Below are 21,778 nucleotides of genomic sequence, written 5' to 3'. Positions count from 1 at the left end.
TTTAAAAGCACCTTGAAGCTTTGCTTGCTTATGATTTTTATATATTTAATAATAGAAGATATGTTTAGGTTTTATCAGGGTTGAACCCATCTCATGTAAAGTATTGAGCATACCAAGTTACAATAAAAAGTGTTCACCTTGATCTATCCTATTAGATTGATACATTGTGAAGGATAAAACCAAGTTATAAACTTGAGTTTGAAAACTCGGAAAAACTACGATAATGTTTGGACTATACAAGTGACAATAATCAAAGTCAATTACACAAATTCAAAAACGTCTGAAGAAAAGAAAAGTACATAAAGAGTTAGGCCTTAGAAGGCTCAGATTCTTCAGAGCTGCTATCTGTAGTCTCCTCGGACGTCTCCTGAGTTGGCCCCTCGGAAGTCTCTTCAGAAGTCTCCGCCCAGGTCTCCTCAGAACTACCCTCGAATGGCTTAGATGCCTTAGGGGACGCTGGTTTCGGAGGCTCCTCCACCCTTGCCTTCTTAATAAGGGGCTCAGCCTATTCCTCAGAAGAAGATTCCTCCTCTTCAAAGCTGGATTCGGGCTCCCTTCTTTTTTGGCCTTGACCCTGGCTTCCTGATGACGCTCTGATCGGGGACGCTGAAGTGCTCTCCTTAATAAGATCAGCGAGCTTATCTGCAACGCCTCCAAGTGCTAGGACTTGCACAGGGCAAGGGAAGGAAGATTGTTCAAAAACCTCAGGAAACTCGTCCTGGATAGCCTCCACAGCCGCATCCCAGTCATCCTTATAACTGACTGGATGGACGAGGGCATCGTGCTCTACAATTAAGTCCTTGAATTCTTGAGTATCCATCCAACCGTCAAAGGCCTTGTCTTTTGGGGCCTTGAGAATAACAATCTCAGCCCGGGCCATTTCAAGATCGGAAGTTGAGGAGGCAAGTTGGGCTTTAAGAGCCTCTATCTGCTGGTTAGCCTCCTCAAGCTTTTTGTTTGTGTCCTCTAGACCAACTTTCCAAGCCTTGGCTTGGTGAATTGCCCCTTGAAAGTGGACGTTCGCCTACAAGAGACAAAGGAAAAGCGAGAAATGAGAAAAATTACGACAGAAAACTATGGATACCAAAAGAAAAAGACATACCGTCGCCAAGGCCTGAGCTTCAAAAAGCTCGTTAGCTTCCAAGTCCTGTTGAAGGACAAGGTCATGATAGTCTACGGGGGTAATAGACTGAATCGACCACTCCTTGGCTAGTTTTATATTCCCAACGATCGAGTCCTTCCCCCGAATCCCCCAAGCAGGCTGGAAGAAAGCCCCCGGTTTTTGTTTTGTATGCAAGGGTTGGCTGGGGCCTTCCTCGTCTCCTTCCCTTGCCTGGAGAAGGAACTCTGAGAAGCGATCCCCAAGGCACGGGTTCTTGAAGACCTTCCCGGCTCTCTTCATCCTGGTCGTTTCCAGGTGTTTAGGCTTGGTAGCCTCTTCGATCTTCTTAGCAACTGTAACGAATAAGTAAAGTGAATTGCGAAAATAGTAAAGTAAAAAAGTATGAAAAACGAAGGCAACTAGAAAAAAGAAGAAAACGTACCTTTTTTAGGAACGGGAGAAAGCCCACGTTCCACAAGAATAGTCTCCCTGATTAGATCCCAAGAGTGGGATGTCCCATTATCCTGGGTAAGGAGGTTGAAGGCCCTGGTCTCCTCCTCAGATAAAACTATGTCATTCGGGCTCCCATCCACAGCTTGCCCAAATGACGAGCAAAAGAGGGTGCCCCAATCGCCGCCCTCCCAAAAGACGTACATAAACTCCTTCTTCCACCCTAAGTTATTGTCGGGGATGGACTTCCCATTTACTATGTGAGGAATTGTGGGGCGTTGGTTCAAAGAAACCCACCCCAGATTCTTGTCGGGGCTATTCTTGAACTGAAAGATTTTTCTGAACACAGCAACCGAGGTAGGGACGTTGTGCTTGGCGCATTATGACAAGTAGTAAAGAATCAACCTCCAAGAGTTTGGAGGGAGTTGGAAAGGGCTGATGCCCACATCAGCCAGCAAAATAGGGATAAATGGATGAAAGGGGAGTCTGATACCTGCCCTTAAAGTGTCCTTATAGACGCATAAAGTGTCTTTCTTTCATTGACAGGCCCTGTCGGCCGGACCCACAACACCAACTTTCCAAGCCTTGGCTTGGTGAATTGCCCCTTGAAAGTGGACTTCGCCTACAAGAGACAGAGGAAAAGTGAGAAATGAGAAAAATTACGACAGAAAACTATGGATACCAAAAAAAAGACATACCGTCGCCAAGACCTGAGCTCCGAAAAGCTCGTTAGCTTCCAAGTCCTGTTGAAGGACAAGGTCATGATAGTCTACGGGGGTAATAGACTGAATCGACCACTCCTTGGCTAGTTTTGTATTCCCAACGATCGAGTCCTTCCCCCGGATCCCCCAAGCAGGCTGGAAGAAAGCCCTTGGTTTTTGTTTTGTACGCAAGGGTTGGCTGGGGCCTTCCTCGTCTCCTTCCCTTGCCTGGAGAAGGAACTCTGAGAAGCGATCCCCAAGGCGCGGGTCCTTGAAGACCTTCTCGGCTCTCTTCATCCTGGTTGTTTCCAGGTCTTTAGGCTTGGTAGCCTCTTCGATCTTCTCAGCAACTGTAACGAATAAGTAAAGTGAATTGAGAAAATATTAAAGTAAAAAAGTAGGAAAAACGAAGGCAACTAGAAAAAAGAAGAAAACGTACCTTTTTTAGGAACGGGAGAAAGCCCACGTTCCACAAGAACAGTCTCCCTGATTAGATCCCAAGAGTGGGATGTCCCATTACTGGGTAAGGAGGTTAAAGGCCCTGGTCTCCTCCTCAGATAAAACTATGTCATTCGGGCTCCCATCCACAGCTGGCCCAAATGACGAGCGAAAGAGGGTGCCCCAATCGCCGCCCTCCTAAAACACGTACATAAACTCCTTCTTCCACCCCAAGTTATTATCGGGGATGGATTTCCCATTCACTATGTGGGGAACAGTTGGGCGTTGGTTCAAAGAAACCCACCCCGGATTCTTGTCGGGGCTGTTCTTGAACTAAAAGATTTTTCTGAACACAGCAACCGAGGTAGGGACGTTGTGCTTGGCGCATTGCGACAAGTAGCAAAGAATCAACCTCCAAGAGTTTTGAGGGAGTTGGCAAGGGCTGATGCCCATATCAGCTAGCAAAACAGGGATAAATGGATGAAAGGGGAGTCTGATACCTGCCCTTAAAGTGTCCCTATATATGCATAGAGCGTCTTTCTTCCATTGACAGGCCCTGTCGGCCGGACCCGCAAGAACCAGCTTGAAGGGTTCCTTGATCTTGAAACAAGTTTTCAACTTATCCAATTCCTTTGCATCCCTGAAGATACTGATGTGATCATGCGCGTCCAGATGCGTGCATACGGGTACTCATCCCCTCGAGTGTTGATCATGTCAATCAAGGAAGTGTACCTTGACCGAATGGGGAACTCATTAGACTTTTTGGCCACGCTCATCTTGGCCAAACGGGTCATTCTCTTATCAGCCATCTGAAAAAGGGCGTAAAAGAAGACAATTTTAAACACAAACTATGCAAAAACGAGCAAAAGAAAATAAGAGGGAAAGGTATTTACCTAAAGTAATTCTGTAAAAAGGGGCTGGCTTGCTAAAAGAAGGCTTTGGGGCTCAAAAACTCCGACCTACAGTTATTTCTCTGAGATATTTAAGAGAAGAAAAGAGAAAGAGAATTCAGAAATGAGAAAGTGAGAAATGAGTGACCCTAGTCACTCCTTTATATAGGAGGAAAAGGAAAGATGAAAGGGCATTAAAGCCCAAAGCTGAAGGCCCAAAGGAAAAGCCCAAATTCTGGAATGTTCCAGAATATCTTTGGAGTTATTAATATCTTTGGAGTTATTAAGTTCTGGAACCCTCCAGAGTATCTTCAATAATTCTTAAGGCCCATCTCAAATCCAAACATGACTTAGAGAAATAAAGGCCCAATACGAGGCCCAAATGAGGCCCAAATCCAAAAAGGATTTGGAAAAGTGAAGGCCCAAACGAGGCCCAAGTCCAAATAGGATTTGGAAAATAAGCCCAATTAAAGGCCCAATCCAAGTTGATTTAGGAAAAGCCCAATAAAGACTATATATCAGGATTGAGGTCGAATTTGAGGTCTTGAATCCTGTTCCCGAAAAATGCGCGTTAAAAAAACCAGGATGGAGGTCGAAGTTGAAGTCGTGGATCCAGTTCGAATTCTTTCGAACAAAAGCCATAAAATGACCTATCAAAAAGACCAGGATTCAGGTCGAAATCCTGGTCGTGGATCAAGCTCGAAACATTATGAACATTAGTCAAAAAGGGACTAAAACTTTGACCAAGATCCAGGTCGTGGGTTCGACTAGGATCCAGATCGAAACCCTGGTCGTGATTCCTAGTCGAAACATTACGAACAGGAGTCAAAAAGGGACCAAAACTTCGACTAAGATCCAAGTCGTGGGTTCGACTAGGATCCAGGTCAAAACCCTGGTCGTGATTCCTAGTCGAAACATCACGAACATGAATCAAACAAGGACCGAAATTTCGAACAAAATCCAGGTCGAAGGTTCGACTAGGATCATGGTCAAAACCCAGGTTGTGGAACCTAGTCGAATTTCTTCGACCAGGATTAAAAAGCTGGCCCAAAATTCGACTATGATCCAGGTCGAATTTTCGACTAGGATCCTAGTCGAAAAAGGGTTGAAAATTGGAAAACGTTTCTGAAAAATTGCACAAAATTCGGAAAGTTCCAGAAATTAAGAAAAATTCCTGGAAATTAAGGGAAGATTCCTAAAAAATACAAGAAAATTCCTAAAAAGAGGGAAAAATGTAAGAAAATAATAGGGAAGTTTTTAAAAAACCCTGAAGCCGCGTACAAGGCAAATTATTGTAAATGTATAGGTCGCTCCACACTTTACACCAAATGATACCCTGTAAGGGAACGTGTGAACTTAACTTTTGCGAAATCTTTTACGGTTTCCCAAAAGTTGAGGGGAAAATGATAGGGTATAAATAAATCCTGATTACGTAATTAAATATTGCATTAATTACACATGATTTGGGCTACAAGGCCCAATAAGAAGATGTATGTCATTCAGACCAAAAAGGTTAACACATTGATCAGGCCTGATGGACCAGATCAGGCCTGATGAAACAAAAAAGGCCCAAAACCCTGAATATTAATTAATAAGGGAAAAATTAGCTGTTAAGAAGAGTCCCAATAAGGACATAAATCCTAGTAGATTAGCCTCCAAGGGACCTAAAAGGATAAGGAATCAGTTTCCTATCACTTAGGACTCCAAAGTCCATTCTAATTCTAAGACTTTCCCACCAAGTCTCCTAACCCAAGTCCAATTCAAGGACTCCCAACATCTATATAAGGGGTCTCACCCCCACCAATCGGAACTACGGTTTTTGACTTGATCCTTGGCAATCAGCAAGGTACGTAGGCATCTTGTTAAAGCAGATCGAGTCACGAAACACAAGAGCAGTCAAATCGAGCCTCGAAGCTCACGTTCCCTAGTAATAAATACAACAATTATTATACTTTAGTTTTTGATCCATAACAAAAGTTATAATGTAGAGACTCTGAATTTTGAAATTAAAAATTAACACATAAAAGAAAATTAAAAATAAAGTAGAATATAGTACTTACATGAGCATAAATACATAGTTAAGCTGTGGGGACAAAGGCCACAAATGGCCACATATGGGATTTGTCACTTCTCCATAGTATTTTCTAAGGTTGAAATAGATATATAGAAAAAGAATTAAGGACTGTATTCAAAATAAATTTTCTTGGATACGTTTGGACTTATAATTTAAAATCATAGAATATTTATTAGTAATTCTTATAACATTTTAAAAATTGAATTAAGTATTCTCCCTTGAAACACATAAAATAAAACTGCAAAGTAAGTAAAAAAATAGTACTTACATAGGCATAAATGCACACTAAAGATCTTAGGGGGACAAAGGCCACCGATGGCCATAACTGGGATCCGTCATTTCTCTGGAGTATTTTCTTAAGGTCGAACCAGTGATATAGAAAAAACTATTAAGGATTGTATTCAATATGTATTTTATTGAATTTTTTTGGATTCAAATATTAAAATCATCAGATATTTAATTAGTAATTTAAATAACATTATTAAAAATGAACTAAGTATTCAGCTCTCGAAACTTCTCGAACCCTCTGCCGAGCTCTACACTTCCTGCATGAAAAAAATGTCACTGCATGCTGTCTGTAGCTTTCTTCGTAATTCAAACTAAGAGGGTCGATCCCCCCTTTTTTTAAGCAAAATTTTCTAAGGTCCCCCTGTTAGGGATTCAAGCAATAAAACACAACGAAAAATAAAAAAAATTTGAATCCCTACCGCAGGATCTATGTATAATGATTGGATAATTATGGAGAGTAGGATCATGTACCTTGATAAAGCTTTCCGTATGATTGTAATGCAAGTTCTGATCTTGATGAATCACAGCCGACCTCCTTGTGAAGATCTGCTCTCCAAGGTATCCACACGAACGTACAATCGTCCAATGATCACCGGAGCCGGTATTAGCCGATTTGGTCACCTCTTCCTCCCTCTCTTTCTCTCTAGCTTCTCTAAGATGTAGAGCTGCTAGGATTTTTCTCAAAAACGTAATATGACTAGTAACCCTAAAAATATACATCTTAATATATATATAGGGGAGAGAGGATTAAGGCCTAACCCTAAACCTAATGGGCTTATGAAAACAACCCATTCTGATTTCAGGTTTTATTACTATTAAATTCCAATTCTAATATATATATATAATTAATTAAGTCTCACTTAATTTATTTAATAATTAAACTCGAATTAATTATAATAGAATATTTAAATTTATAATTTAAATAACACTTCGTTTTAAACGATCTTTGTGTGTGACCCTTTAGGTTATTATTACATTGATAACAATTTTATTTTTTAATAATAAAATTATAAACAATGAGTGGCATCTAGTAATACATCATTGTTACCCAAGTAATAATAATAATAATAATTGGTGATTCAATTAAACCTTTCGTGAATAATGTACAATGTAATATATTTATAATTATCAATACGAGATTAACTATGACACTATAAACATGTAGTATCTCACAACGGGTTAATCCAGCACCATGTATCTAATACATGTGCCTGTGTTTTGACTTTATTATCACCATACCTGTGATCAATTAGATGTGATCATTAGTCAACAAACACACTAGTCTCAACGTATTTATTACCGTCCCTTAACAATAATACTTGACTAGGGACCTTTATGAATATCAATACTATTCATAATCTCATTTCTAAGTCATGTACTTAGAGATATAGATTTACATATCGTATTCCAAAGAAATTTATTAATCTAACATTTTATCGCAGAAAATAAAGATATAATAAATTACTAAAGAATAATTCATAGAATCATAATTAATAATCCAAATGTCTCATAACATAAACATAATAATGTTGTCTCTAGGGCACACACATTAACAATCTCCCACTTTCACTAGAGCCAATCACCCATGTATCCAATACCAATGGAACTAGTATGACCTTCGTGCTTTTGCTGCGACAAAGCCTTAGTCAGCGGGTCTGCAACATTATCATTAGTATGCACTTTACATATATGTATATCTCCTATTTCATTAATCTCTCGAAGAAGGTGATATCTCCTAAGTATATGCTTTGCCCGAGAATGAAACCTTTGTTCTTTAGCCTGCGCGATGGCTCCAATATTATCACAATAAAGATCAACTGTATCTGTGATCGATGGAACCTCACCGAGTCCCATCATGAATTTTCATATCCAAACAGCCTCCTTGGCTGCTTCACTAGCAACAATATACTCAGCTTCCATTGTAGAATCAACTACCATCTCTTACTTTGAACTCTTCCAGCTTACACCACCTTCATTAAGGCAAAACACAAAACCTAACTAAGATACTGAATCGTCTCTGTCTGTCTGAAAGCTAGCATCAGTGTAACCCTTTACAACCAGCTTCTCATCTCCTCCAGACACCAAAAATGAATCTTTAGTCCTCTTTAAGTACTTAAGAATATTCTTGACAGCTGTCCAGTGACCCTCACCTGGATTAGATTGGTATCTGCTCGTCATACTCAAGTCATACGAAACATCAGGACGAGTACATATCATCGCATACATTATAGATCCAATTGCCGAAGTATATGAAACTTTGCTCATACGGCCCTTATCATCTAATGATTTAGGGTAGTTATCTTTTGAGATCAATATCCCACGATACATTAGGAAATATCCACTTTTTGCCTCTTGCATCCCAAAATGATGCAATACTTTATCAATGTATGTACTATGACTCAGGACGATTAATTTCCCTGATCTATCTCTATAGATCTTGATCCCTAATATACAGGTAGCATCGCCCAAGTCCTTCATCGAGAAACTATTTCCCAACCAAATCTCAACAGCCTGTAGAGAAGGTATGTCATTCCCTATTAGTAATATGTCATCTACATGTAGTACTAGGAATGCAACATGGCTCCCACTAACATTTTTGTAAACACATGGTTCATCTTCGTTTTGAATAAAGCCAGATTCTTTGACTGTTACGTCGAAACGATGATTCCATCTCCTTGAGGCTTGCTTCAATCCATAAATAGATCGAAGCAACTTACAGACCATCTTAGCAAACTTGGGATCGACAAAACCCTCAGGTTGTATCATGTATACATCCTCTTCAATGCTCCCATTTAAGAAAGCGGTTTTGAAATCCATTTGCTAAATCTCCTAGTCATAGTAAGCAGCTATTGCGAGAAAACTCCTGATGGACTTGATCATAGTAACTGGTGAAAAAGTCTCATCATAGTCTATACCATGAATTTATTTGAAACCTTTTGCCACTAGTCGCGCCTTATAGGTCTGTACTTTACCATCCATGTTAGTCTTCTTTTTGAAAACCCACTTGCACCATATAAATTTTACCCCTTCAGGTGGATCAACTAAAGTCCATACTTTATTTTAATACATGGATTCCATCTCGGATTTTATGGCCTCTAGCCATCTCTCGGAGTCTGTACAGTTCATAGCTTCTTGGTAGGTAAGAGGCTCATCATTATCTTTGAGAATTACATTATCATCATGAGTCAAGAGAAATCCATAACATCTCTCTGGCTCATGACAAGCCTTACTAGATCTACGAACAATCTGTGTTTCCGGAGAAGGAACATCTTGATGTACATTCTGCCCACTTTTCAACTCTGGTTCAATGTCATTTTGTACAACTCAATCTTCATCGAGATCTATAGTCCTCCAACTACTTTTCTTGGAAAGTAACTCTCTTTCAAGAAATACAGCGGTTCGAGCAATAAACACTTTGTTCTCGGTAGGATTATAGAAATTATACCCTTTAGTTTGTTCAGGATATCCTACAAAATAATATTTATCCGATTTTGGCCCTAGCTTGTCAGACACCAAGCATTTCACAAACACTTCGCATCCCCGTACTTTCATAAACGACATGCTGTGACATTTCTCAGTCCATATATCATATGGAGTCTTTTGAACCGATTTAGTTGGAACTCGGTTTAGTGTATATGCAGCCATTTCTAGAGCATAACCCCAGAAACTTATTGGAAGATCTGCTAGACTCATCATCGATCGCACTATATCCAACAAGGTACGATTTCTCCTCTCAGAAACTCCATTCCATCGAGGCGTTCCAGGAGGAGTAAGCTGTGATACGATACCACACTCCTTCAAGAAACCTTTAAACTCGAGGCTTAAGTATTCTCCTCCACGATCTGATCGTAGAACTTTTATAATTTCCCCTGTTTGCTTTTCCACTTCAGCCTTGTATTCTTTGAACTTATCAAAAGAATCAGATTTGTTCTTCAAAAGATACACATATCCATATCTACTGAAATCGTCAGTAAATGTAATGAAGTATTAAAAGCCATCTCTTGCCATCGTACGCATTGTGTCACATACATCACTATGTATAATTCCTAATTGTTCGGTGGCCCTTTCACCTTGCCCGGTAAAGGAGTTTTAGCCATTTTGCCAATGAAACAAGATTTGCATTCTTCGTATGATTCAAAATCAAATTTATCCTAGTAACAATCTTGATGTAATTTGGAAATGCGTTTCTTATTTATGTGACCTAAACGACAATGCCAAATGTATGTTTGTTTTGAGTCTTTCATTTTAATACGTTTATTATCATTATTGATGTTATCGACAGGATTACCTAATCAAGAACATAAAAACCCTTAAACAAACGTGCAACACCATAGGTAAAATTATTCAATGAAAAGGAACAACTATTGTTCTGAATCAAAAACGAAAAACCTTTCTTGTCCAAACAAGAAACCGAGATAATGTTTCTGCAAATCGCAGGCACGTAAAAACAGTTATCTAGTTCTAAAACAAGCCCATTAGGTAACGATAAATGATAAGTGCCTACAGCTAAAACAACAACCTTTACTCCATTGCCAACTCATAGGTCGACTTCTCCCTTCATCAGTGTCCTACTTCCCTGTAGTTCCTACACATTTATACAAATGTGAGAATCACATCCAGTATTTAATACCCAAGATGTAGAAGTAGACAAATTGACTTTTATAACATCTTCGTCCAAATAAGCATGACATTTCCTCTTTCAATGACCTGATTTCTTGCAATAGTGACAATAACCAACCTTTGGAACACCACCTTTAGGTTTCAAAGCCTTGGTCGGATTAGGTTTCAGATTGGCATTAGATTTAGATCCCATCTAATATTGATTTAGATTGGTATTGATTCAAATTGGCAATTGGGATATAATATATCCTATTATAATGTTATATATCCATTAAAATACTAAATTGTTAAACTACTAGATATAATACACTTATCCTATTATTTTTATTATAAATTTATAATTACATTATATATAAATAAATATTTTAAAATTATAATATAATGGGATAAATAAATTTTTTAAATATTTACGGGAAGCCGTGTATCACACGAGATTTAAGCTAGTAATAGGTAATAGATACATAGATTACGATCGATAGTTGACCGATATCTTTTGCCTACATATGGGTATTGCTATTAATGATAAATAAGCAAATCAAAATCTGTCATGGTCAAGTTATAATAACTACTTGCAAATTATTATAGTCCACGAACGTGAGGATCTTTTTAAGGTATTTTGTATCTCTGACATGCATTCCATTTTTCAAATAATGTAATAAATCTAGATGCATATTAGATTTGGTAATAATCAGAATTAAATATACCTGATTATGTAAACCGCTACCTAATATCCAGTTATAACAACAAATCAAATACAAATAGCACGACTCTGTCTTAAATTTTACCTGTTCATCAGCCAAAACAACTATCTCTCTGTTGTAACAAACATCCAAATTTTTTATTTTATTTTTACGAGAATTTTTAATCAAATGCATTCAGCAAACCACTGGGGAGGGGCGATAGAGATTGTTGGAGAAAGCCAAGCAGACTCGACTGATGATCACCGGAGCCAGAACGCAGACTGGGACAAGGCGTCCGCGTCTCGAAAAAGCTACGCGCTTGATGAAACACAGAGAAGTTGGCTGTTGGATCCAGAAACAAGGCTTTCCAACAAGAAGAACAAGTACGTTGATTTGGGTTGCATTATTTGTAGTCGGAAGGCGTTGAAGTGGAGTGTGGGAATTGTGGCACTGGCGTTTCTTGTCGTCGGAATGCCGATTATAATTTCCAAGAATTTGCCGGAGAATCATGCTCGGGTACTGCCTCCTGATGATTTTACTCTTGCTCTTCACAAGGCGCTTCTCTTCTTTGACGAGCAAAAATGTGAGTGCACTCATTTTAGGCTTCTATACTTTTTATTCTTTCACTAATTGCAAATTCTTATCTGGTCGTTCTTCGATTCTCGTTTTCATTCTTTCACTAATCAGTTATAGTATCAACATATGTTCCCCGAAATTCTTCCCCAAATTTTTTACTAAATTACGTGGCAAATACATGACATATCTTAATTTACGGGGCATATTAATACACGTGGAGTCTCATATTATATTTAGGAAAATTACTACTCCCTCCGTCCTTTTGATTTGTTATCAAAAGGATTTTGCACAAAAATTAAGAAATATGTATAAATTAGTGAAAAAGAGAAAGAAAAGTGGGTGAATTGGTGGTACCCATTGATTTTTAATGTATAAAAGGGAGATATCGAGGGTAAAAGTAGTGTGAAAAGGGAGGAAAAGTGGGAAAATGGAGGGACTCATTAACTATTTTTGGTAAGTTTTGAAATGTAAATAAATTGATAGTACATCCCAAAAAGGAAAGTGTAAAGAAATGAAAAAGACAGAAGGAGTATTTATTAGATGATAAGTCGGCATTTGGCGAAATTTTTGGGAAAAAATTTGGGAACCTCCCATTTTTTCTATAGTATTATCATTTTTCGTTAAATAAAAAGAAAAAAAATGTTGTTCGAATTTTATATTACGGTAAATATCATTACATTTGATATGATTGAATAAAAAATATATTTAAATTGATGGACAAGAAAATGGGAGGAGGGTGTAATTAGTTTAAAATTTCTTCATCATCATCATCGTACCCAATAATATCGATTATGGCAATCGCTAATTGGGTGTATAACATACACAACCTTACTCTCATTTTAAAAAATGAAAATGATGTTTTCTCAAAATACCCCCGCTTGAATGCGTACAATTATGTGTGTCATAAGTAAAAAATAATAATAATAACACATAAAAATAAGTAAAAAATAAGCGATTTTTGGTAAAAAAAGTTAAAAAAGATCGTCAACTCAATTTGCTCAACAGCCGTTAATTAGGTTGTCACTGTTACAGAACTGTAATTTTATCAATGTCAACCATGATTTGCTCAGTATGAATTAACTATTAGTTAACAAATTACCAACAAAAACAAATATGCTAAAGTCAAACCATGATTTACTTTTCTAATATCTAAGTTCACAACTTACTTATCACAAACAATGTAAAGGATGCAATTGCAATATATGCATATATGTATACTGTATAAGCAAGCATGCGTCTTGTTTGAGTACACTATGAATATAACTGCTTCTAGAGGAAGGCAGCAAGGTATGCATGATTCATGTTAGTAGTTGACGTGGTTCAATCAAAATATTCATATACGTTTAGTCCAGAGATTATAGAATATGTACCAAGATTATAAAACTCCGAAATCGTTCTACTCAGCTGTTTCTTTTTGCTTGATTTTCCCAACACTCGTTTTCAGCATCTGAGTACCAATCCGAGTGATTTCCGTCTTTGCTATAATCTGAATTCACTGACCTCCTATTTTCAATTACTCACCCGAATACTCGTCTGACTCAACCGATTTTGAGAACACAACATGTACCACTATGTTCCCATATTCTTCTTTTTGTACCATTCTAAATCTTTTGCAAATGTTTACTCTGAGACTACTAATAAATTATTAGTTTGGAAAAGTTATTACCTAATTATCAAAAAGAAAAAGACAATTAATTACAGTTTGACAATTCATTGTTAATTTGTTTTAATCTAGTTATTTGAAACTTCATTTTATTTTTGTTGCACGGAATGAAAAAACTCATAATATACTATTACCATTACAGTAGTTTCTTCTCAGTAACAATAGTGATATTTTTGGGAACTGGCAGCTGGGAGATTCCCCAAGAACAATTACGGTATATACTGGAGAGGAAATTCAGGTCTACAAGACGGAAATACAACCGACAGAGGGCTTGTAGGAGGATACTACGATGCTGGTGACAATATAAAGTTTCATTTTCCAATGTCCTTTGCCATGACGATGTTAAGCTGGAGTGTCATAGAATACGAAGGCAAGTACAAGACTATTGACGAGTATGATCATGTTAGAGACCTTATCAAATGGGGTACCGATTACTTGCTTCTCACCTTCAACTCTTCTGCCGCTTCTGTTCCCTACATTTATAGCCAGGTATGCATGATTTCACGAGTCTGGTTTCTCTTTCGTTTCTGATTTAATACAATAATTCCTGTGCAAGCTTGTTTAATTAGAGTGTCTTCAATAAGATACCTTGGAAGTTGCATTAAAAGAGGGATGCGTCAAGAATCTTAATATTTGATTTTCGATCTGATAATTAAAAGGTGGGAGGATCAATGAACGGATCAACAGTCCCGGACGATCATACCTGTTGGACTAGGCCAGAAGACATGGACTATCCTCGTCCAGTCCAAACTACATACCAAGGTCCAGAACTAGCTGGGGAAATGGCTGCAGCACTCGCAGCAGCATCCATAGTTTTCCGCGACAACAATGTTTACTCTGAAAAGCTTGTCAAAGGGGCTGGTAAAGTCTTTGAATTTGCCCGAGACAAAAACAAACGGAGAAGATATAGCCTGCAAAACCCATACATTGAACATTACTATAATTCGAGTGGATATTTTGATGAGTACATGTGGGGTGCAGCCTGGCTTTACTATGCCACCGGGAACCGGAGTTATATATCACTTGCAACTAACAAAGGACTGCCTTCTAATGCCCATGCCTTCTCTATGAATCGGGATTTGAGTGTCTTAAGTTGGGATAACAAGTTACCTGCGGCTATGATGCTGCTAACTAGGCTGCGAATTTTTCTGAATCCTGGTTATCCTTACGAGGATATGCTCAGTAGCTATCACAACATTACCGGTCTTACAATGTGCTCATATCTCCAACGCTACAATGTCTACAATTGGACTCGAGGTAACTTTTAGATTTATAAGTTAACTATTAGTGCAAGCTAGAGACTCACAAACATAAAATATGTGAGCTCTAACTCAAAGCAAGTTATGACTTAATTAAACTAGACATTAATAGAAGAATAAATTATTAAATTAGCTCTTGTAAAAAATGCAGGGGGCCTAATTCAATTGAATCGTGGACGCGGCCAGCCACTTCAGTACGTGGCTAATGCAGCTTTCTTAGCTTCACTTTTTGCCGATTATCTAAACGCCACCGGTGTTCCAGGTTGGAATTGTGGCCCTAACTTCATCTTAGCTGAAGATCTGCGCAGTTTTGCCTCCTCTCAGGTTACATATTATGCTAACTTAATCGAATATTAATATTTTGTAATACAACTAGTGAATCTAAAAGATCTCCCCACTGTGCATCAACAGATAAACTACATTCTTGGAGCCAATCCCATGAATATGAGCTACGTAGTCGGGTACGGAGACCACTATCCTAAACATGTTCATCATCGTGGAGCATCTATACCTCGCGACAACAAGAAATATACATGTAAAAGTGGATGGAAGTGGTATCAAAGTCGTAATCCAAATCCGAATACAATAATTGGAGCAATGGTAGGAGGGCCAAATAAGTTTGATGAATATGAAGATATTCGCTCCGATTACAGCCACAGTGAACCAACTATTGCTGGAAATGCAGGATTGGTTGCTGCACTCGTGTCCCTCACAACAAGTGGGGGCCAAGGAATTGAGAAGAATATCATGTTTTCTGCTGTTCCTCCTTTGTATCCACCTAGTCCACCACCCCCATCACCTTGGAAGCCTTAAAGTAAATGATGCTATATTTGTTCATATACACTTGGTCTTAACAATAGGCAATTCTATATCATGTTCAATATCATATCACATAAACTTTAAGGACGGAAAAGTACACCTCAATAGACATCAGGGGCCAATAGTTATGTATGGATTACACTACAAGAAAAAGTTGAATAGACATCATACATTAGACATCGGTTGATGTTGCCACTGATGTTAAAAGAAGCAATAACATCATCCCGTGTTTTTCTGATGTCTATGTTATTTGAAGACATCGGTTATCTAGTAACTGATGTCTAAAATTACCAAAAAAAATCAGGGCGCGCTCCTTCAATTTTATTCTCCCTTAGCGAAATATTTTCAGATTCCCCCTCCTTTACCAATTCTCCCCCCCCAATTTTCAGAAACAAAATTAAAACTTTCACTCTCTCTCGTCCCACCCTCACCCCCCCTCTCTCCCTCTCTCTATCCCTCCCCCTCCCAAATCTTAAATCTTTCACTGAAGGTTCAGAAGTTCCCCTCAGATGTTGAACTTGGTTTAATTTGTCCGAAGTTCTATTATCGATGACCCGATTCGTTCGAGTGGAAGCTTATTCAATTTATTCGAAGATATAAAGCTCTAATTGGTACATAAGTAAGCCACAAAACTCGAATTCTTAGTTTTATTTAGTTTTAATTTGGGGATATTTCAATTCTAAACCCTAATTGCAGTTCATGCTTGAGCAAGGATCTATTTGTTCCTAATGCTACTTGGTACATGATTCCAGAAAAGAATACAATTTTAAAACCCATAACTTGATTTATATACTTCTGCTTTGCTCTAGTGCCTTGTGGCCGGGTTATTATTGTATCTCAAAATGATTGCTCAAACTCAAGAAGAACTCTTGGTTGCCCACCTTGAGCAACAAATCATCGATGTACTCTCTCTCTCTCTCCCTATCTCCCTTTATCCCTCTCTGTCTCTCGATGTGCTACCATTTTTATAGTTTCTTCGGTCTTCCTACTTGTATTGCTGGTTCCAGATTTCCTGTTCTTGTCATTTGTACGTTTGCTTGCTCTGAACTTCAAAGTGTACTTACAGTCCATCTTCTAAGAAATAAAGAAATATGTTAGTGTATCTATTGTGGTTAAAATATACCCCATGTTTCTTCTTTTCTTTACTTTAACTTTTCTTGTTTTACTTAAACCTAAAACATTCTTTTGGGAGGTCTGAGGGAGTATTAGGTATGTAAACAGTAGGATGTATCACACGACACACGCACAATATCGACTATATGAACTTTCATTGGATGAATATGTAATTTTTTGAGTAACCAGCGTAAACTCATAATAATGTCTTTGTTTATCTTTCTGCATAACAGAATTATCTGATATTCCAAGTGAAAAAATTGATGAACCGAAGAAGTTTTTTAAAGTGGAAGTGGTCCCTTATTCGATGACCCTCAAATATTCCTACTGGAGTGCAGGTGAGTAATATTAATTCAAAATGTTATGTGAGTTTCTTTAAGGAACATGATTGATGGATGATCGGTACTTTTCTGTAAATTTAAATATGTATATTCATAATAATTTTCGTTGGATTACTGTCATATACTATATTTTTTATGGGTTAAAAAAAGCATTTCCTCTCCCCTGTTATGGCTAGGGATAGGCTGCATATGCTGGTCGAATATAGTGTAAGCTTTTCTTCTTTAAAGTTGTTAGGGACTTGTAGGACATTACAAATTCTATTCTAGCTTGACTTAAAAGCTTCAGTTAAAACTTCTAGTTGTTCTATGTTATCATTTTCCTTTTTTTTAAGTCTTACCTTTCTACCTAAAATTGTTAAAGAAAGCTTTGTTGATTTGTGTCGAGTATCTTCACGAGTCTGAGGTTGAACCTCCTCCTGCCATTATGTGTTTTACTTGGTCAAGACTAATCCACTAAAAAGCTAGAGCTTCAATGAGAAGCACCCTAGTTGATGTTAATATAAAAAGTAAAGCCTCTGATTTGAAAGCAACACATGCAATAAGACGGATACATACATATATTTATTGATGTTTTGACTCGCACGTCAGAATAAAATGTATGAACTGTATGATCAATGAATATGGTTGTTTCCTTCCATCATGTAAAGCATGTATACTTTGCCTTAAATATTTTGTTGCTTTTTATTACATTAGTAAACGAAACTCCACCCCTCAACTACTTTCACTCTTGTTAAACCTTATCTTCTTGCAACAATCGTGTACACTGTTTTACATTTTTACTACTACATTCATAATAGATCACGTGTTGAAGCATATTCTTCCTCCTGGGTTAACAACACAGACATCATTCGAAACGATAGTTAAGTATTATAAGTATTTATGTATTATTTAGTTTTTTTCTTTACCCGGTTGTATACCTCCTGATAAAGTTTAATGAAAAGAGTTTTCCTATATCTTTGCTAGACCCTTTATCTTTAACTTATGATTAATTAAATATATGCAGTATTTTTGCAGGGCATGTCCTTTACTGGAAAATGCCGCCTGAATCTTTCAATAGTCTAAATGATCTGTCAATGTATATCTTCCTTATTTATTCTTAAGTATTAATCTATGTCTCTGACCATCTATTGTAAGAAGGTTGTTGAAACTCCAAACTGAAGAACTTGACTTCATTTGTGAAACGCCTTATAGTTTAATAGTTATGTTTCTTTTTTTTAAATGGGAAATTAGGTTAGCGGTTCCTGACTAAGAACTACATATCACAAACTGGAAATAAATACCTAGAAAAAGACATTTAATTATAGGTTGTGTGCACATGCTTGCATGTCTATCAGTTAGATGGTGTCATGTTTTAGAAAATACTACTTATGGACATCCCTCATTTGCATCGTTTTATATTTTATTTCTTTTTAATCCTCATAAAAATTATCCCACAATCTAGACGGTTGTTAATAAAGTTGGAAGTATTACCAATGAGTTCTGTGTATCATTGGAATTTTATACAGGGCCAGGTATCAAGAAGCTTAATTTTTTAAAATTATAAATACCTTGTGTGTATAGAAACAGTCAATTACGGGAATTTAAATACCTCACATGAGGCCTAAGCTTTGCATACCTTGGTTATAAGCCAAGAGGTAACCTGACTTTAATTTGAATTTATATTTTTCTAGAGCTAACAAATATGTAATATGACTGCAGATGTATAACAACATTTACTTCGGATCTGATGTTTCTCAGAGTAAGTTTAAATCATCATCGAACCAAGGGTTTGAAAACATCATCTGTTAGTTTGGATCACGCGTAAGTGCAGTAGTTCTTCAACAGAATTATGAATGACAAATCTTTGATCGCTTAGATATGCACACTGTTGTTTCCACTATGGAATATTTCTGACAAGTATAATACAGTTTGAGGTTCAGTGACAACTTCAATTTATCTATTCTAAGTTTGGAGTTGGAAGCTTAATCAACATATTTTTGTGCAGAATGTGGTTTTCACAAGCCTTTCAAAGCTGATACTTGGACACTCTTTGTGTTAAGGACTAGAGTTATTTAATATGATAAATATTAACATGAATGCCTTACATTTTCTCTGTCAATTGCATTTTTAATGGCTCGTTTTTTATTGTAAATATGTACTGCAAAATATATGGTCTCTGGACCGTCAAAGCAAGCAACTGTAATTTTCTATTTTTGTTAGAAAACTTTCTCTTTGTTATTTTCCTATGTTTTCAAGCTGCAGTTAGAATGGAGGCAAAGTTAGAAGCTAAGTATGCATTTCCAGTTGCAGGGCTTTCTCTTGTGACTCCTGGAACTAATTAGAGAGCTAATGCAAGTTGATGGTCTTACAAATGACGAGGTGAAGAGTCATTTTCAAGTAAGTTTAAGCTCTCCATTAGATAATCTTCTATAATCCCTTAATTTTTGTGAAATGCTAAAATGGTTTCCGTTTATTTCAGAAATACCGACTTTATGACCGTCGATCCCCAACAAGCAAATCAGCAGATTCGACACTTACTCTAGGATCAGCTTTACGAATCTCTGGATATGCTGAATCATCAACCCAAACCCGTTCCAAGTCTACTTCTCCTGAAGGTTCACTACGGCTGACTGATACCACCAGAAGGACTTCTACTATAATTGGTGATAACATGGAAGATGAAGAAGATGAACGATCCAAAAGCTATAGCTGGAAAAATTGAGTTCATGCCTCTTACAAAAGTTGTTGTATAAAATATACCCATCTACCAAACTTTGCTGATAAAATTATACACGGATAGATGGACTACAAAAATAATACAGTTGATAATATAGTAGGTGTTTAGGAAGACCATGAAATTTGTAGACTTAGTTTTTGTTACCGCCTGTCTTGACTTTTAGTTGTTTTGAGGTTTTCCGGTATAAAGAACTTCTGTTGAAGTGTAACTTTGCTGAGCATGAGAGACAGGATGACTTTATTTGTAAACTTGTTATCTATCACTTTTAATGAATAAATTCTGATGTCAAAAAAATAATTGTACATCACTTTGAATGAATAAATACTGATGTCTAAAAAATAATTGTACATCACTTTTAATGAAGAAAAATTGATGTCAAAAAATTTAGTTTACATCGTTTTTGCTAAAAAAACTGATGTCAAAGACTGACATGTTCAAGTCTAAAAGAAACATAGACATCACTTTATTTGAGATAAAACTGATGTCTAAATGTAGACATAGACATCACCTTTCACTAAAGAAATCGATGTTTAATATCTGATTTTACATCACTTAAATAAAAATATTCGATGTCTATGTGGAAAAAAACATAGCTCATTATATGTTTAATCTGGTGTAATAGGTGTAATTTATTTATTAAATTATTTATTTCTAACATTTTTTGTAAAAAAACAATGCATGGACATCAATTTTTCCCCCAGAAATGATGTCTAAACCAGTAAAGACATCGGGTTATGGCCGATGTCTAGAATAGACATCACCGACATCAATATCGGTTGCCAAACAGCATAGACATCGGCCAAAAACCGATGTCTATGGACTTTTTTCTTGTAGTGTTATTTTATGAAATTTATAGTTTTTGTATAAGATTTGGTTGATTTAGGTTATTAGAGTTTCAACAGCTCTATTACGGATAACTCTGTCATTCCCCTTTGTTCAATATCAGCCTATCTTTGATGGAATGCTGTGCATTGGATTACTTTATTATTATTAGATATGCTAATTCAGTGTTCCTGCCATAGTCATATAGTGCATCATCCAATACTGGATTCTTGATAACATAGATGCACAAATATATCCGAGAATATCATTATAAGGATTTAATGTAAACACAGTTGTTTTAGAATTGATTTCAACAACACGATATTTGCTCTTTGTACCTATTTCTATAGTGAGATTACTGTTTTCACATCTTAGCTCAAATCCTTCAAGACTACAATATTTTCTTCCCAGCAAAGTATTGAAGTAACTATTTCACTACATACCTTATATTTGTTTAAATCATCATGAGCATTATTTCCTGGGATGATGACTGATAACATTAAGATTGAGATAATGATACTGATGGAAATTAATAATGACTAATTAACACTTTGCATCCCAAAACTTTGGCTGAATCTCACTTTGGTACTATTACTTTTAACCTTAACAGTTTGCATCCTAAACTTAAAAAACGGTGACTTTTTCATCCCTTTGGTAGTTTTGCTAATAAGTTAGAGACTAATTTGCACTTTGCATCCCAAAACTTTGGCTGAATCTCACCTCAGGTTTAATATTTTAAACTAAAACAGTTTGCACCCCATAGTTTAGAAACGATGTCAATAAGCATTCCTTGAATGTTTCTGACGTTAAGTCAGACGTTAACGTTATTGTCAGAGGGGTATTTCTGATAATGTATATTTTCAAAAAATTTAGACTAATTTGCACTTTGCATCCCAAAACTTTGGCTGAAACTCACTTAAGGTTTAATATTTTAAACTAAAACAGTTTGCACCCCAAATTTTAGAAACGCCGTCAATAAGCATCCCTTTAACGTTTCTGACTTTAAGTCAGACGTTAACGTTATTGTCAGAGGGGTATTTCTGATAATGTATATTTTCAAAAAATTTATGCAAACGCTGCATCCCATATTTTATCTTGAATCTCATTTTAGGTCTATAACTTTAAACTATAACAGTTTGCATCCCACAATTATTTTAAACAAATAAATAAATTTATCTAAAATAATTCAATTTTCTTTTTCCAAATTTATATAATTTAAAATGAAA

General features: G+C 36.7%; 1 protein-coding gene across 6 annotated transcripts; it reads left to right on the top strand.

The window, feature by feature from the left end:
- Nucleotides 1–11,328: 11,328 nt before the first annotated feature.
- On the top strand, nt 11,329–20,007 carry LOC141659675 (endoglucanase 12). 6 transcript variants are annotated; one of them, XM_074466615.1, is made up of 9 exons: nt 11,329–11,826; nt 13,670–13,971; nt 14,142–14,739; nt 14,893–15,065; nt 15,153–16,179; nt 16,907–17,011; nt 18,713–18,752; nt 19,298–19,390; nt 19,473–20,005. In XM_074466615.1, the coding sequence occupies exons 1-5, from the start codon at nt 11,433–11,435 to the stop codon at nt 15,552–15,554; spliced, it is 1,869 nt and encodes a 622-aa protein (XP_074322716.1). In that variant the 5' UTR covers nt 11,329–11,432; the 3' UTR covers nt 15,555–16,179; nt 16,907–17,011; nt 18,713–18,752; nt 19,298–19,390; nt 19,473–20,005. The 6 variants fall into 6 exon arrangements, with proteins under 6 accessions (XP_074322716.1, XP_074322715.1, XP_074322709.1 ...); XM_074466614.1 differs by having other exon boundaries at nt 18,713–18,814; nt 19,304–19,390; XM_074466608.1 differs by having other exon boundaries at nt 18,713–18,814.
- Nucleotides 20,008–21,778: the final 1,771 nt, after the last annotated feature.

This window comes from Apium graveolens, chromosome 1 (assembly GCF_009905375.1).
Source record: "Apium graveolens cultivar Ventura chromosome 1, ASM990537v1, whole genome shotgun sequence".
Lineage (NCBI taxonomy): Eukaryota > Viridiplantae > Streptophyta > Magnoliopsida > Apiales > Apiaceae > Apium > Apium graveolens.
The sequence above is the reverse complement of the archived record's forward strand: the minus strand, read 5'-3'. Positions and strand labels throughout refer to the sequence as shown.